The sequence below is a fragment of the Neodiprion virginianus genome, chromosome 2 (assembly GCF_021901495.1).
Source record: "Neodiprion virginianus isolate iyNeoVirg1 chromosome 2, iyNeoVirg1.1, whole genome shotgun sequence".
Classification (NCBI taxonomy): domain Eukaryota; kingdom Metazoa; phylum Arthropoda; class Insecta; order Hymenoptera; family Diprionidae; genus Neodiprion; species Neodiprion virginianus.
Window position 1 is genome coordinate 762,028 of NC_060878.1, and position 16,047 is coordinate 778,074.

At 42.4% G+C, this 16,047-nt stretch overlaps 1 protein-coding gene across 1 annotated transcript in view; it reads left to right on the forward strand.

The window, feature by feature from the left end:
• LOC124299123 (uncharacterized) overlaps window positions 1-16,047 on the forward strand; it is a 66,039-nt gene that overhangs the window by 29,949 nt on the left and 20,043 nt on the right. Inside the window, exons 17-28 of the mRNA XM_046752085.1 lie at window positions 17-163; window positions 237-563; window positions 641-813; window positions 896-1,001; window positions 2,588-2,731; window positions 3,146-3,309; window positions 3,448-3,669; window positions 3,738-3,988; window positions 4,055-4,218; window positions 4,295-4,565; window positions 5,022-5,258; window positions 5,549-5,681. Coding sequence (XP_046608041.1) covers window positions 17-163; window positions 237-563; window positions 641-813; window positions 896-1,001; window positions 2,588-2,731; window positions 3,146-3,309; window positions 3,448-3,669; window positions 3,738-3,988; window positions 4,055-4,218; window positions 4,295-4,565; window positions 5,022-5,258; window positions 5,549-5,681 — 2,339 coding nt within the window. The remainder of the gene's footprint in view (window positions 1-16; window positions 164-236; window positions 564-640; window positions 814-895; window positions 1,002-2,587; window positions 2,732-3,145; window positions 3,310-3,447; window positions 3,670-3,737; window positions 3,989-4,054; window positions 4,219-4,294; window positions 4,566-5,021; window positions 5,259-5,548; window positions 5,682-16,047) is intronic.

The following is a 16,047-nucleotide window of genomic DNA, read 5'->3' on the forward strand; positions in this document are numbered from 1 at the left end:
CTATCCGTTAAATCAGGTCGTGAGACGTACGCGGCAAGCAAACGAGACCGGGTATCTCAAAGAAAGATCAGTAGAGATGTAAGGAGGCCTCATTTCGCGAACATTCTTACCGACCACAGCGTTCCTGCTGGAGGGACGATAGCTCTTCAAGTTGAAGTCAAAGGTGCCATGCAAACCACTTTTTAGCCTTCCCACCAAACATGACGTGGAATTAAAATTTAATTCCGCGATTGCAGGCATGCCAGCTCCGGAAGTGACCTGGCTCCACGGTGACACAAAGAGGCCGGTTCAGCACCCGAAAGCTCGTACCTTCGCAGAATCTGGAGTGTACACCCTGATGGTTCCAGAAGCGACGGACTCTGAGACCGGTACCTACATTTGCAGGGCAAGCAATGCTTACGGCTACGTGGATACCAGCGCCAGCGTGCAAGTCGTCGCACCCAGCTCGATAAAGGGTGGAAAACCTGCCATGTTTGTCTCCCGACCGGACAACCTGATGACAGTTGCGATTGGCGAGGACGTCAGCATTTCTTTCAGAGTAACCGGAACACCGAAACCAAAAGGTTGCGCACCCTGGCCTTAATTGATTATCTCGTGTTGTCGTCCTTGATCACAATCACCACTTATTCTCTGAACTTAGTTACCTGGATGAAGGGGATTCGAGACATCACCAACAGTCCTCGCTCACACAAGGAGTCCATCGACGATTACGTCAGACTAACCCAGAAGAGAACCCTCGCCTCGGACGAAGGGACCTACTGCGTTTTGGCGAAAAACTGCTACGGCTGCGATCGGACATTCGTTACTGTCAGAGTAAGTGGAGCGACTTCCTTTTCAGGAATAAAAATCTGATACAAATTCACGACATGTCTGTATTTTTTTTCTCGCGGAACAGGTCAAGCAGAGGGCCAGATCGCTAACGCCGTCTCCGGAATGGGGAAACGTTGATACCAGCAATTTGCTTGCTGACATTCACGACGGGCAGCGGACCTACGTCAAACGTGAGTCGTATTTTCATTTAATCTTCAATTCCGATCACATTCAGGCGCTGCCACGGATTTGTGGTCCTTAAGCTCCAGTCGTAAAACATTTAACACTCCGCTAATTGTAAGAGACCAAATTCCGAAATGATTGTACCGAATAGCGACGTCGGACAAGGAACTCTGTGGTTCAAACTTAGTGCATCACATGTTTAAAAAACAATTGGCTACTGACCAGTGCATTGTCTGTATTGATCGTTGCTAGAGGATCGAGTGATCTGCGGTGCTGAAAACGCGATCAGTAATCAATTATACAGCCTGGGATTCTTGTTGACGAATGATTAATAGAACAAAGTACCAGATACATGTGATCATAACAGTCAGTTTCTCTTCGGACCAACGGTGTCAGAAAAAATCACTTGCTCGAGTAAAGTTCTCATTTAAATATCTAGTGGGATGTTGACGATTCGTAGATCATCGGTTATTCCACATGAATACAAGGCTAACAAAGTTAAGGAACCAGGTATGGATAACGATGTAGAAAAATAAAATGCATGGGGCACAAATCACGAATAACTTAAGAATAAACCAAGCTCCATTTTCCATGGGGAGACTAAGCTTAGCAAAGAAATAAACTCAACGCAAGGCTCGTTAAAAAATTGTTATCTGACTATTACGAAATCGGAAAATTGGCTAGCATCCTTGTCCGTTTTCCAACCAAGTATATTTACTCGTTTACTTGACGTGCGTCGGAAACTCTGTGCTAGTTGGCCGATTCCTGGCAGGCTGCCAAACGTGACAGTTCCTTGACCAAGCCAGCCCACATTTTAATTATAAAGCCACGCGCTAGCAAATAATGATACACCTGTCTAAGCTTACACGCTGTTAATTGTAATATATTACCGGCAACTCGATAGGGCTGAGTATTCGCAGTTTTTCACCAGAAAAATCCGAAAACTTTGTTACGACTTGAGGGTTCTTACGATCACCAACGCTTACTGCTACTTTTCACTTTGTTATTGTAATGCGCATCACCGCCAAGTCTATGTGTGAAAATAAATAAGTTCAGAGACCAGGCAAGTTGATCCCTATTCTTATTAATAAGGATGCAACGAGAATCATTTTGGTAGATAAACAACCAGCTTGAGGTATTGAGTAATTCCAAAAGGGCTAAAAAAACAAACTCTACCTAGAATCAGGTGTTTGTGTTTTGAGGGGCTTGGGTTAAGTAGAGTGTGTAGAATATCGGCAACTTGCGCAGCCAGAGGAATCTCGAGGCAACGATGCTATTTTTGTAGAGAGTCAACGAAAAACTGAATCTCAGTCCGCCAGTCAGAGTGCTCCGTGTCCCAGAAATTTTCCGAAGTCTCCCAAAAGTGTTAGAGAATAGAAATTAACGCGAGAAGAAAAAATATAAGCATACGCGGAGTATCTGAAAGAGCGTGAAAAGACGGCGTGTCATCACTTAATCCTGCAATTAGCGATAAAGTTCTTTCACATAGAATAATCATAAATTCAGGCGTATGAAAATGTTCGGAAAAACACGTTGCAGTGCCTCGTTTTGAAAAATAATATTCTTCAATTAGTTGGCCGATAAAAAATGAAAGTTGCATTAGTGAACGGTGAGCCGACCGAGAAAAACAGTACACACAACGAAGTGGAGCTTACAACGATTCAAAAGCTTCGTAATAATTGGGCAAACAGACACTGGCTGATTTTCGAATTTTTGGAATACTTAACCGGCTACCAAGGTAGCTATAGATAAGAAATACAAATTTTCTCCCCGACATCAACAATCGATTGAAAATCGTCGCCAGTTGAAAATTTTGGCGACACATCCGTCGCGGTTTTTAGTTATATTTTTGGAAATTGTAGCGTAACGATATTCACCTCGTGAAAATTGACGCGTGGGAGTGGAGAGTGATTCACATAGAAACGTATTTCTGAGAGTTAAAGAAACCCGGTCCTGCTCTCCCGCTAAATTCTAAACATACAAAACGCAAATTCCATCGATGTATTTGTTTTTCATTTGAAGAATCACGCAACTTCCCTATGGTTTTATTCATGCGAAAATATCCAGACACAGATGATCACCGTTAACATAACAAATAAATTCACCCCATTTCTTTCCCACTTTCGATTACTGATCCAATAACCGTGTGCAGATGTTCCTGGTCCAATCAGCAGCGAGCCAATTGTGGTCGACAGTGGAAGGAACTGGTTGGCTTTAAGCTGGGGAAAGGCGGAGCAGCGGGGACCAGCCCCTGTGATAGCCTACCGGGTCGATGCCTGGCTCTTGGGGGGTGATGGGGGTGCTCGATGGGCGGAGGTAGGCCTCAACCCGCGAAATTTTTGCTTTGACAGATCGTTCTCTTTATCTTGATCTTCGCCTTGTGTCGACGCAGTTTTCCTCCCAGTGTTTTTCATACTTCCTCATGTTTGTCTTTTTCTCTTTTTCTACGTAAAGCTTGGCGTCACTCCAATCAACACATTTGACGCATTCAACCTACGCCCTGGTAGCGAGTACAAGTTTCGCGTAACACCTCGAAATCGTTACGGATGGGGTGAGTCGGTGATAACTTCGACATCGTGCGTAGTCGGGGAAGTCCTCGAGCTTCCAGAGTTCACCAGCATACTACCGGGACAGCTTAAAGCCTTGGAAGATTCAACGGTGTCGCTAGAATGCGAGGTAGGCTCATTTTCTCTTCCCTGAACACGATACGCAGAACATATTTCGCACACTGCAATTACCTTCAGGTCCGGGCTGACTCGAGAGTCCAGGTGCGCTGGTATCGGGACTCGACTGAGATCGACTCCAGCGAAGAGCCAAGGTACAAGATATACTACAACGGCACAAAGTGCTGCCTCAATATCGCCAACATCACGGCCGCAGACTCGGGCCGATACGTTTGCGAGGCCACCAACAAGGTCGGCAGGGTCTCAACCTTCGCCAGGGTCCTCGTCGTTGCTGATCCCAAGATCTTGGAGGCTGACGCAAAGCTGAAGAGGTGAGCGCGGTTCGTTCTTCATACTCCGTTCCTTTCCGAAAACTAATATCTTCGACTTCTTTCCAGCCTCCTTGACGGTTCTCCGGACGAAAGACCACCCCAGTTCACCATGAGACTGAGGGATAGACGGGTGCAAATGACTTACCCAGTCCGGCTGACCTGTCAGGTGATTGGTCACCAGACACCGGAGGTTGTGTGGTACAAAAACGGGCGAGAAATTCGTCAGGATGGTAAGTCGGTAGAGGTGAGATCAGTCCGTCTTCTTTTGTCGAAATTACACGCCTCAATTTCTTCCGATCGCATTAGCTTCGCACATACTCTGGAACGACGAGTCCCACTTCCACACACTTGAGATAACTCACTCCACGCTGGAGGACTCGGGCTGCTACATGGCAACGGCGAGAAACTCGACAGGATCGGTGTCCTGCCGCTGTATCCTGGTCGTTGACAAGGGCATCCGCGCCTACGTGGCGCCGGAGTTTTTGTACGGACTGGATGCGACCTACACGACCCAAGTTGGAGGTGAGCTGAGGATGTCGGCCCAGGTCGAAGCCTATCCATCGGTTGGCGTAGTTTGGTGAGTATCAGAGATATTTTCTTGCTTTCCAAGGGCAGTGAATAAACAACATCCATGGATGTTGACGTTTCAGCCCTTTGGTGGGGGCCCTACTCGGAATAATTTTACCTAAAAAAGACCACTTGAGGTCAATTGTTGAACCTATTTGTGTCTTATAAATGATGTAAGCAACTCCACCATCAATTATGCACGTGATATCCTTTGTGTAAGCCTAGGTCGTCGTCAATAGCACGCTATTGGTGAGTATCGCGATCGAGTTTGGTCAATTCATGGTTTTGAAGAATCACGCCATTGATCGTTTCCGAATCGGTTCCCATGTGTGTAATTCCCTGCTGACGCGCGTCATTCTCAGTACGTGTCTGACCTGCCTGAACTGCCAAGGTGTTGAATTGACGTCGTATTGAATTGATTGCCTCTCATCTCACGTTCGCACTTCCGTTATTACCCTAAACGTAGGCACAGAGATGGAATCCGGTTACGACCAAGCCGCAGGGCCGTCATGACCCTGAACCACGATGGCACCGTCGAATTGTCCCTGGCAAACGCCACTCCCAGAGACGCCGGGGTCTACAGCTGCACTGCGACCAACGAAGTCGGAAGAACCGAGACCTCGGCGAAAGTCATCGTCATTGGAAACTTCGAAGAAGCGAAACCCCTCGAAAATTTACCGGTCGTTGTTGCCCCCGATATTCCGTGAGTATATAGTCAAACACATCTTTTCACCGATCGTTTTTGGCTTCATTTTTTATTGCTAATAGTCAAGTAGATTAGTTTATAAACGATCGACTGATGACCCTTTTCGTAATACTTATTTCATTGAGAGTAACACGAGCTTGAAATCAGAGGAATAGTCGTACTGTTTCACAGCCTATGTAGCATGAGTTCGACGTAAAAGAGATCGATCGATCGATCGATCGTTCGATCAGAGATATGAATCAAATTATTTCTTACGCCAATTAATCGGCCAGTCCAAATCCTTTCAGGTATTCAAAGGAGCCGCTTTTCGTTACGAAGCCTTTGTCGACTGAAGCTGTTGAAGGAGACACGGTTATAATACTTTGCGAAGTCGTCGGCGATCCTAAACCAGATGTAATGTGGCTTAGAGACTTCCTCAGGGTAAGTTATTGCAGGCGTTTAATTTACCAGTCTTAAAAAATGCGTCAGATTCCAAAAAATGAACTCACCGTGATTTTCTCGAGCTGATCATCGTTTCGTTGAACGTTTTAACCAACAGTACCTGACAATTCCTACGGTAGAAAAATCTCACGTGTGTCGCATTAATCGGTATCACAATTTGTAATCATTTTTCTATCCTGTAATTGGTATCCACCGGTACCAACAGTGACGCGGCGACGGTTGTTAGGTACATAAATATGCATGTGTGGGTAAATGGTATACCTATATAGAGGCAGATCAACCCGTGAGACAGATCGTAACTCGATCAAGATTTGTCTCAAGAATGACTCAACAGTGACGCCTGTCTATCTGTCTTTCCGAATGTCAGGGTGGGAGCTTTCCCTGTAATCAGACTGCGTCTGCTGCCGCACGCGGCGCGTTGCGTACAGAAGCTGATACCTGTGGCTTGACGATTCGATCGCTTAGCTCCTATCGAGCAGTAACGATCTCAGATTGTAAATCCTGATTCTGTTTGATCGGATTCAAAGGTTCCCGTCTCATCGGATCACGATGGATCGCGAGTAACTCAAGTGTAAGTAGTTAAACATCGAGAATCTATATCAGACCTGATGACTGGCGGAAAAAATATGCTAATTCGGACATTAACTCTGAGTACCGAAAAACTCGGAGAGACAAAAATTTCAGCTTTCGTAACTCTGTAGGACGTTTTGCAAGCCATTTTGACACTTTGACATTGAGTCAGGTGGAACTGAAGTAGGTGTCTGTAATTTATTTTCGTCATAAAAAAAAATTCAATTTCCATCGCGACAGACGATCTCGTCGATGGTGAAAATCGAGAAGAATAGAATCGCAGATATTCAAGGGCGGTGGTGAGATTGATGACTGAGTTTCGCCGGCGTACGGCATACTCGCAATGTCCATATCACGTTGTTATAGCTAAATTATGTAATCTTGCGAAATGACGTGTCCGCGGTTACACCAACATATGTGGGTCAGGGTGCCGCGAAAGAAATGCCATACATTTTGCCCATATGCGGTAAAGTCCCGGTAGATATACGTGTACGTGCATACATCACGTGGGAGAAATGATACGGCGGTTTTATGCATGTATGTGTGTGTGTGTGTGTGTGTGTACAAAAGAACCGCGTATTTTCATCTGCTGATTAAGCCCACCGACGAACACGAAGCTTCATTTAATATCTCGCGGACTATTTTATTTCGCTGTATCTTTCAAAGCATACAAACTAGACATTTGCATCGTACGTACGTACCTACATGCAATTTTAGGAGAGATAAACCCGATTGCTAACATGCAAACTGACAGCGTGGCACGAAACTGCTAAACAAAAGTGTGTCAATTTTGTCGGGCCTGTGTAATACATCTGTACATGCATATATTCAGTATACAGACATATTTGCGTGTGAGTGTGTGTGTGCGTGTGTGTGTGTGTGTGTGTACAAATGGATATATGATGAAAGTTCAAACTTGCGTAAGGATTTTATTATTAAACCCAGAATAGACTACACGTCGTGTTATCGTGTCATCATATTTCAAACGATTTTATCTTTTGTGTTATTATAATGCGTACATTCGTATCGTTTCGTGAATGTATTATATACAACCTACTGCACATTTGCGAAAGTTTTTTAGTCCTGCCTCTAAAAGGAGCCGAATCACTAGATTTTAAATCGACGAGGACCAATTTTTCGAATGTCAACTAAACACTGATACGTGTTATAGAATCTGGAACCGTATACCCATCGTTATTCCGAACGCGTAAAGTGACAAAAGTCTGCCACGAAATGATCCTTCAAAAAAAAAAAAAAAAAATTACAGATGCAAAGATTTTAATGTGCCGAATCTGTATCTGTGTTCCATTTTTTGCTGTCATGTATACATTACATGATATAATTTATTTATTTATTTTTTATTGTTCACAATTTACAATTTGCTGTGATTTATTTTTTCATTTACACTATACTTTAATCTATTTGAATAGCAGCTGTACGTCCGAAGTCAGTTCGAACTAATAAAAAGAGAATATGAAGAAGAAATTATAAAGAAGAAATTAGAAAAAAAAGAGATTCGCCATGAAACTCCAATCGATGATATTCAAAGAAAGAAAAACTACAAAGTAGTTAGAATTATATTAATAGATAGATTTACTGACGAGTTTAATGTTCAAACCTTATAACTTTATAACCGATTTTTTTTTTTTTTTTTTAATATCGCTACTATCTTTAGTGTTTCATTACAATTTGCAAACAAGAATAGGGTTTCAATAAAAAAAAAAACTACATTACATGAAAAGTATAAGAGAAAAAAAAAGTTATTCCCTTTTCTTTGGAGACCAGTGTGATCGTAACTTTTGTATCGTGAAAGAGTTTGCCCTGCGAATAAGAATTTGGAAAAATTGACAACGACGGGGATATACTTTGTCTCTGCAGAGTTGTGACGAGGACGATGTATCGCGATTATCGAATTACGCCGCAATTAGGGTGTGCCGATCGGCGCTGACGTCAATCATGCCCAAATCCGAACTTCCGAATGTGAATCACATCTTTTGCGGGGTGGATTTTAACTCGAGGTCGGTGTAACGACGCCTGGACTAGGTCAGTACGCGTCGCGGCGCCCGATGCCGGAGACTCGACCGATCAAACGAGGCTCGTACCGACGAATCGGATGACCCTCCCACCCGTGCGACTCGCCGAGGGTCGGCTTAAGACTCCTCGACTAAGCAGTCCGACTTATCGCTGCGTTATGAGCGAACTCGCTTCGCGCGCGATGCTCGAGTCGAAAAACGCGGCTGAACTGCGATCGCCCCGAGAAGTAATTCCACTTCGGTATTTTTCGCTCGCGGGAATGACGACGAGTCGGTAAAACGTTCGTTAATGTTTTTTTAACCTCTGTACAAAGTGTCTTCGACTTTCAAAGTCGAGATGAAATTTCTCGAATGATTCGCAGTCGCAGATGTAATTTATAAACAACGTATTACATATATTTCGAAATTCTTTTGTCGAATTTTATTTGTTCAACCGAACGATACAGTGCAACGAGTCAACGAAAATAGTAAATTTAAAAACGAGGAATATAAAGAAGAAATTTTTTCGAACGGATTATAATATTCAAGTTTGTGTTATAATCCAGCGACCTGATCTTCGTCTTCTACGACTTCCGAACGCAAGTAAGACCCGATAATATATTTTTGTAACAATTAACCCGAATCAAGTTTTTTCCCTGTCTTGAGAACCAAAATACTTTTGAATTTCGTTACCAATTTTTGAAAATATTTATGTGGGCATTTTGAGCGAGAATATAGCCGTTGAATTAATTTCGTAATAACTGGGACGGGGTAAAATGCGTTGTTTTTTTTTTTTTTGTAATCAATGGTAAAACGTTCGATCGATCAAACCGCAGCGGGTATCGGCACCAGTGGCAGAGAAAATACTTATTTGCCCATATAAGCGTCGTATCAACCCGGCGAGCCATTAACAGCTAAAAAGGCACTTGAAACGCGGTTATCGCCTCCCATATCTGGTCTCGCTATTTACACCCGCCCTAAACCTATCCATAACGCCTCGGTCATTTAAGGATAGAGGTGCCGAAAGTGGCGTGTGGTTAATTCGCGTTTCTCGCCTTCGAAAGAGAAAGTTAGAACGACCGGGGGGGTAGAATAAAGAGCGAGGATAGAACGCCGAAAAACATGCAAAAAAAGAGAAAAAAAATCATTCACGCCATTTTTAATTTCACGTTTCACCTTATTTTCGGGCATAATGCGGGATTATGCGTGAGCTGTATTACGAGTCAGTCAGCCGCGAAAATCCAATTTGTCATACTGCCTGAGTACGCACTCAAACTGAGACGGGAATTGAAACGGCACCGGTGCGGGGAATAACTTATAAGGCAAAGAGGCTTTGTAATGCACGACAAAGAAATGACTCGATGCAATATTTCGTTTATATGTACCGTAAGTCAGTCATACACCCGCCTGAAAAGCCGACAGCTGCGCGCCGCCTTCACTTCGCAGATCAGTCGAGTTGTCAACTTGCGTTTTATACTCCGACGCATGAATGCAATTCATTATACCTGCATAATAAACCAGCACACGCGTGTATCTCACGTCCCTGTAACGCCAGAAATGAAAAGTAGGCTTGGGGGAAACGCAACAGTCTTTTTATCAATTTATTTAGCGGCCGCACTTAATTATTCCGGAAAGAATCACTGGACATATGCCAATGATAAAAACTCGCGGATTTGAAAAATTAATTTTTATAAAACTAAATTCAGTTGAATCAAATTGTACGAAATCGACGATTAAACGTGTAATTTTTACGATTATATTTTGTCAGGATTCATTTTGTCCCCAGTAATTAATCGCGGTAACCATTTATTTAACAATCTGAAAATACTCAATTCGCTCAATATATTCTATCCTCGTTTTAGACCTAAAATTTTTCATTTTATGGAAACTACAATGATTCGATTAAAAAATATCTTACTAAATTTTTAATCTCAGTTCCTGTTTATTTTTTTTTTTCTTGTCCTTTTGCAATTATTATTTTCTCTCTCTCTCCCTCTCTCTGTCTTTCTTTTTTTTTTCTTGTTTCGAAACCAGTGTAATTAATTCTTGCGCAACTGAATTAATGATAATTTTTATACATACTTGTACGGAGTTGATCAACGAGAAATTCTATGATCTACCGGAGTTGATGCTGGGAAAAGAAAAAAAAATTGTCGTGCAGTTCTGGATCGATCGAAATTACAATTTCATATTACATATAATAAAACTTGTTCCCGATTAATTCAGGCTTTTTGCCTGCAGAAATTTTATGATAATATGTATGTCATACAAATATTGTACAATAATCACGAGTATGGAGGTGAGATTGAGAAATTGGAAGTTGTTCAATTTTTTTGCCAGCATCGCGTGCTTACGCGATATTAAGAGACTAAACGTAGCGTTAAATTATCGCTCAAGACCTCGAAAAAAATGAATTATACTTGCTTAATTAAAGATTTATAGACGACGAGCACCGTCTTACGCCTAAAAAACACGAACGGTTTTAATTCAGTTGATACCTAATTGTAAAATAAGTACGTTTCTCTCGTCACGATTTGAGTAGCAGAAAAGTGAAAAGAGGCAGAAAGTATCGAAACTGCGTTACTTCCGGCTTCTTTCTAATTCTCCAGAGTTCGACGAGCTTGAGGAAATAAAAAATGTATGACGGAATTAACGCATCGGTCGTTCTTATCTAAAACGCATCTGTAAGTGTATAAATAGGAATGGCTTGCGGTCATGCGCCTCGTACCATTAAGCCCAACAACGCAGCTTAGTCGTCGTCGGTCTGGAGCCGAGGTTTCCATACATGGAAGGTTTATTCTTCGCCATCGACGTATTGAGTAATAAATTCATCGATAGCCAACTAAGCAACTGCTGCGGCTGCTGCGCGGCTTGCCTTTCTGTTTTAACCTCATCAACAAATCATACCGATAAATATAACCCTCCATTTTTTCGCATAACGTGTGATTATGCATTCAATAATTCGAGCTTACCGGTCTCCTAGTCCCTAATTACCCGAACAACCGCGAAATCGATCTACAATTAGTGCGAAAAAGTAAAGACCGAGAGCCAATTTCAACCGCTGTTTATGTGTACATATACCTTGTAGGCACATTCTCGTTTAAAGACTGCTCACGATCGTTAATCTACATTAAACTCCATTTGTCAAGATTTCTTTCCAGACGGGTATTCGATCTTAATTAAGGAGTCATTTACAAGAATTTCAGAAAATTCCTGGGTGTTTCAGGTAATTTTTTTTTCATCCAGGAAAAGTTTAAATTTTACAGGTTTCAGGTATCGATGCACAGAGTGAAATTTTAATAGAGTATAAAGAGGTGAAAATTCATTGCGCGCAAGGTTTCTCACTTAATATTTGTAGCATAGCGGACGGATTTTTATGGCATAATCTGCTTGCAAATGCTCACAAGCTTTATTTTGAAAGAGAATAGATTATTTTTTAGAATCGTGACAAAAAATTAACTGATTTTCAACGTAAAATTTAGGGTACGGCTAATTTAGGTAGACTCATGCAAATTAAACATTTTCAACCCCCAAAAATTCGTTAGGGCTAAAATCGATACAGGCCCATTCGTAGGAGGGATGAAAGTGCAGAAAAATGCAAAAAACCGAAAATCGATTTTTTGGCTTTAAATTCCCCCTTAAACCACGCTTAAGTATTAATTCAATAACTGTCGGTTAATTTATGCAACATCAGGATCCCTTAACGATCTGACAAGTACATCTGGATCGCTGCAACAGCATGCTCGATAGCATATCAGAAACACAAAATGCCCGTAGTCGTTAACCACCCGCAGTGTCGGAGGTGTAGAACCACACCCGTCACTCCCACACAGCGACAAAATCGCCAGATTAACAATGACACAGATAGAAGAAAAAGAGAAAATTATACTAAAAACTACAGGAAAAGTGGGTCACACATCAAGGTTTTCGTTAAAAACGAAATACCCATGTTAATTATACCTTTTCCTATTAATGTAGCAAAGTTTACTCTGCACACAGTAGTTTTCACTGTTTCTAGAGTAAATTCTGCATTTTACAAAGTATATTTCACGAAAAAACCTGATGTGTCCCGCTGTTCCCACAATTTTAACTAAAATCTGCTCTTTTATGCTCTTTGTCGATTGCACATCGCGAAGCCTGAAGGAACCCGAGAACCTTTTCTTTCCTTTTCTTAAACTACTCGGCTAGTCGAGGCAAAGCGTAGAAAGGGAATACGCGTCATTTCTCTGTTGCAATTGAGGATCCTGCGGTCGGCATAACGCGAATTCGTAACATAACGCTTTCATTACAATTATACAATGAATGTGAACTGATTAGATGAAAGTGGTTTTCTCAATGCCACTTGATTCGACTAAATCCCAAGCCGATTCCTCTTCAACAACCGTTTCAACCAACCGATGAACAGCGTGACTCAGTTTAGAGAACGTTCATAAACCACGTGGTTCTATTTTTACTACATTTTAAACCCCCCAATTGCATGCGGCTTTTGAGTAATATTAAATTTATTATATTAATAAATATTTTGTACATTTTATTTGATTCTACTATTATGCATAGGTATAAACATAATCAGGTATATTACACGTCTTATTGAGTTTCAAAAAGGAAAAGAAATCGCTCAAATCAAGTATAACTAATTATATTGCTTTATTTTCAAGGGCCTGAAGGAATATAAAAGCTACCCCTCCCCCTCATGTGGTCCCCAAGTAGCTTCTCCCCCCCCCCCCCCACACACACACACACACACACACACACACACACTTCCCTCTTAAATGAACCACGTGGTTTATGATCGTTCCCTTAGTTCAACCCCCGAGCGGTTAATCACTTGTAAAATCTGGTTTACACCCATTCCTCCGTAAATCTTTGGAAATCTTCAAAATTCCATGAAATCGATCGAAACCTTGTGAAATCTTTTAAAACCTTTTGAAATCCCTTGAAATCATTATGTTGTGGAACCTTTGAAATCTTGAAATCAGGTTTACACCAAAATTGCATAGGGGTGCCCTTCACCCTCGGACTCTTGGACGCGATCTCGAGCCTGTAGCAGCAATTTGGGTCGATTCGTGGTTGGCGCCGTGGAGGAAAGGCGCCCGGAGCAAGGCCTCGTCAATCCTGACACCCGGCTTAGCATATTAAACTCAGCGTAGCGCTATTCCGGCTGACCGCTGACGTGCGACTATTACTTATCACGAGCCAAGGATACAGCATCGCACTTTCGACCACTTCGATACGCCTCGAAGCCAAACTCTCTCAGCCACAGCCCTTCGAATTGAACGCTTCGGGGCAGAGCCCACCGATTAATACGGGTGGGGGTTAAAATTTGGAAGGATCGATATTTCGAATGGCCGATGTATCGAAATTTCAAACATGCGAAAACAAAATAGCGAAAGATAAAGTGTATGAAATTTCGATACATTAGCCATCAGAAATATCGACCCTTCTAAGTTTTGACCCCCACCCATTAATACCACCTAACAAAAGTCCCGAAAAAAGTGACCTACGCCGTTAGAGCCCGAGGACCAAGTCCAGCCTCAAACATTCCGAGTTCGGTATCACCGGAGCAGACCAATAATTATTAGCGAAAATTAGCCGACGATGATCGTCGCTTTCTTTTTGCCGTTAATGCGCGACTCGTTAATCATCCGCCTAGCCAGGCGCATAAACACGGGTTGTTATCAGAGGTTCTATTCGCGAGCCAATCTCCTCAGGGTCCGCAGAATTTGTCGGGCGATTCGTGGAGGTTGATTTATCGGGGCCCGGACTCGAGACCCGGGATCAAAACACCGCGCCGCGATAATAAGCCGCGAGAGACGGAAGAATCGAGATGCCTTCGCCCATATACGGAGCGAAAGTTACCCACGCCAAGACCCGGGAACAGGGACCGGTGACTCCCCCACCTCCTCACCGTAAGGCCATAACCCATTTGTCCCGCGGGGACTTTTCGTTGTCCGCCATTTCTCCCTAATTTTTTGGAGAAATTTTACAAACGCTCGTTTTTTCCTCACCGATTGCCGTTGACTCATCGCTAGCTTCTAGGTAAGTTAGTTTTTCTCAGACGAAAGGCAAGAATTGTCCGCAGGCTTAAAACGGGCCCCTTTTATTTTCGTTGGTCGACGTCACGCGAGCCCAGGACTACCAATTGACGCCGAATGTGTGCCGTATAAGGGTTATGAAAGGAAATGCAATTTTTATTTTTTCGTCACATCTACCTTGGGCGATAAGTTCGGAAGAAAAATAAAGACGGAGACATATCGAAACAATCTCTTGAAACCTAGAAATCAACTGCGCATGCGCCAGTTTTATCGGCTGTTCGTGCAGGCTGACCATCCGGAGTTTCGGCTGTCAAACTGATTCTAGCCGCGATGTTGTTGATACGAATTTTCGAGGTTAGATTCTCAAATAATTGAGGTAGTAACTCGGAAAGGTTTAGGAAGCATTTGTTTTTGGATCGGAAAGTTGATTCTTCAAAGAACGGTCGGCATTTAACGCTTATGCTCTTTGAGAATTAAAACATACACATTTTGTGTAGGTTGGCCCGCCTGCATCGCGGACAAGAATATCGCTGCGGTAAGATTTCGCCGACCAATGAGATCGAATTATTTGGCGCGTGCGCGGTTGATTTTCAAGTTTCAAGAGATTGTGCCGGTATGTAATTGATTTAATCAGCTGTAACAGTCGGCGGTCCAGTTTGCGAGTCCCTAACCTAAGGCAAGCGGGACAGACGATGAGTGTACGCCGATATACTCGAGGTGTATAGGAGTATTTATAACTCTGACTAAATTTGCACCATGTATGGAAGAAGGCCGAGGATGGTTGTTTAAGATGGGAGTTTGATTTGGTCAGAATCATCGTTGGATTTCTAAAACAATTCCAAATCCAGGAATAGGCATGCGCGCCGCGTGCGAATATTGTTATAATAATAACGCCAAGTCGGATAATTTCGCAACCGCGAGGTCCGGTCGATGGATTTTGGCGCGCGGCGAGAAGGAGAGAAGCGGATACAGGCGGTTCGTTGTATAAGAAGAAAAGTTTACACGCGTGTCTGCCCGGCTGGAACACATTCCGTACGTCAGCTAATGATAAGTTTATCTTTCGCCTTTCTACGCTCGGAAAATAAATCATTGCAGCTGAATACGCGAACTAATAGAACATACGGACACAGATTACTAATTGCGCAAGTGAACGATGATGAGCTGGATTCCTTCCCGGTGTTCTCGCTAATTATTCGACAAACTAATTATCGTATCACGAAGTCAGAAACGGTAGCACTCTTATTTCGAGAAACGACGTTGTACTGCGCAACTGTCCATGAATTGTTGAAACGTTACACGAACTGCACGAACGCACGAACTGTCCTTGTTTTTTTTTAACTAAATGTAAAAATGGCGCGACAAAAGTATCGCAGGCATTTAGCGATGCATCGATTAATCGAGTCCAAATAAATAATCAAGCATGACTCGATTAAATTAGTAAAAAATAATCGATTTGTCGATTGTTTCGAATTTTTTTAAAACGGTGCATTCGAAATCAAAATTTGGTAAATTTGATTTTGGAAAAGTTTCTTGATAATTTATAGCTTCGTTTCAAATTTTTTTCTAATTTCAGGTAAAAATATTCATTTATTCTTCACTTATTATATAAAATAGGTACTCAGTAAGTAAGACAATGACAATAATTGATACTGTAATCACATAAATTGTTATTATATTGCGTCGTTGATAGGAGTGAATAACAAAAACCGATTGTGAGGAAAAATAATC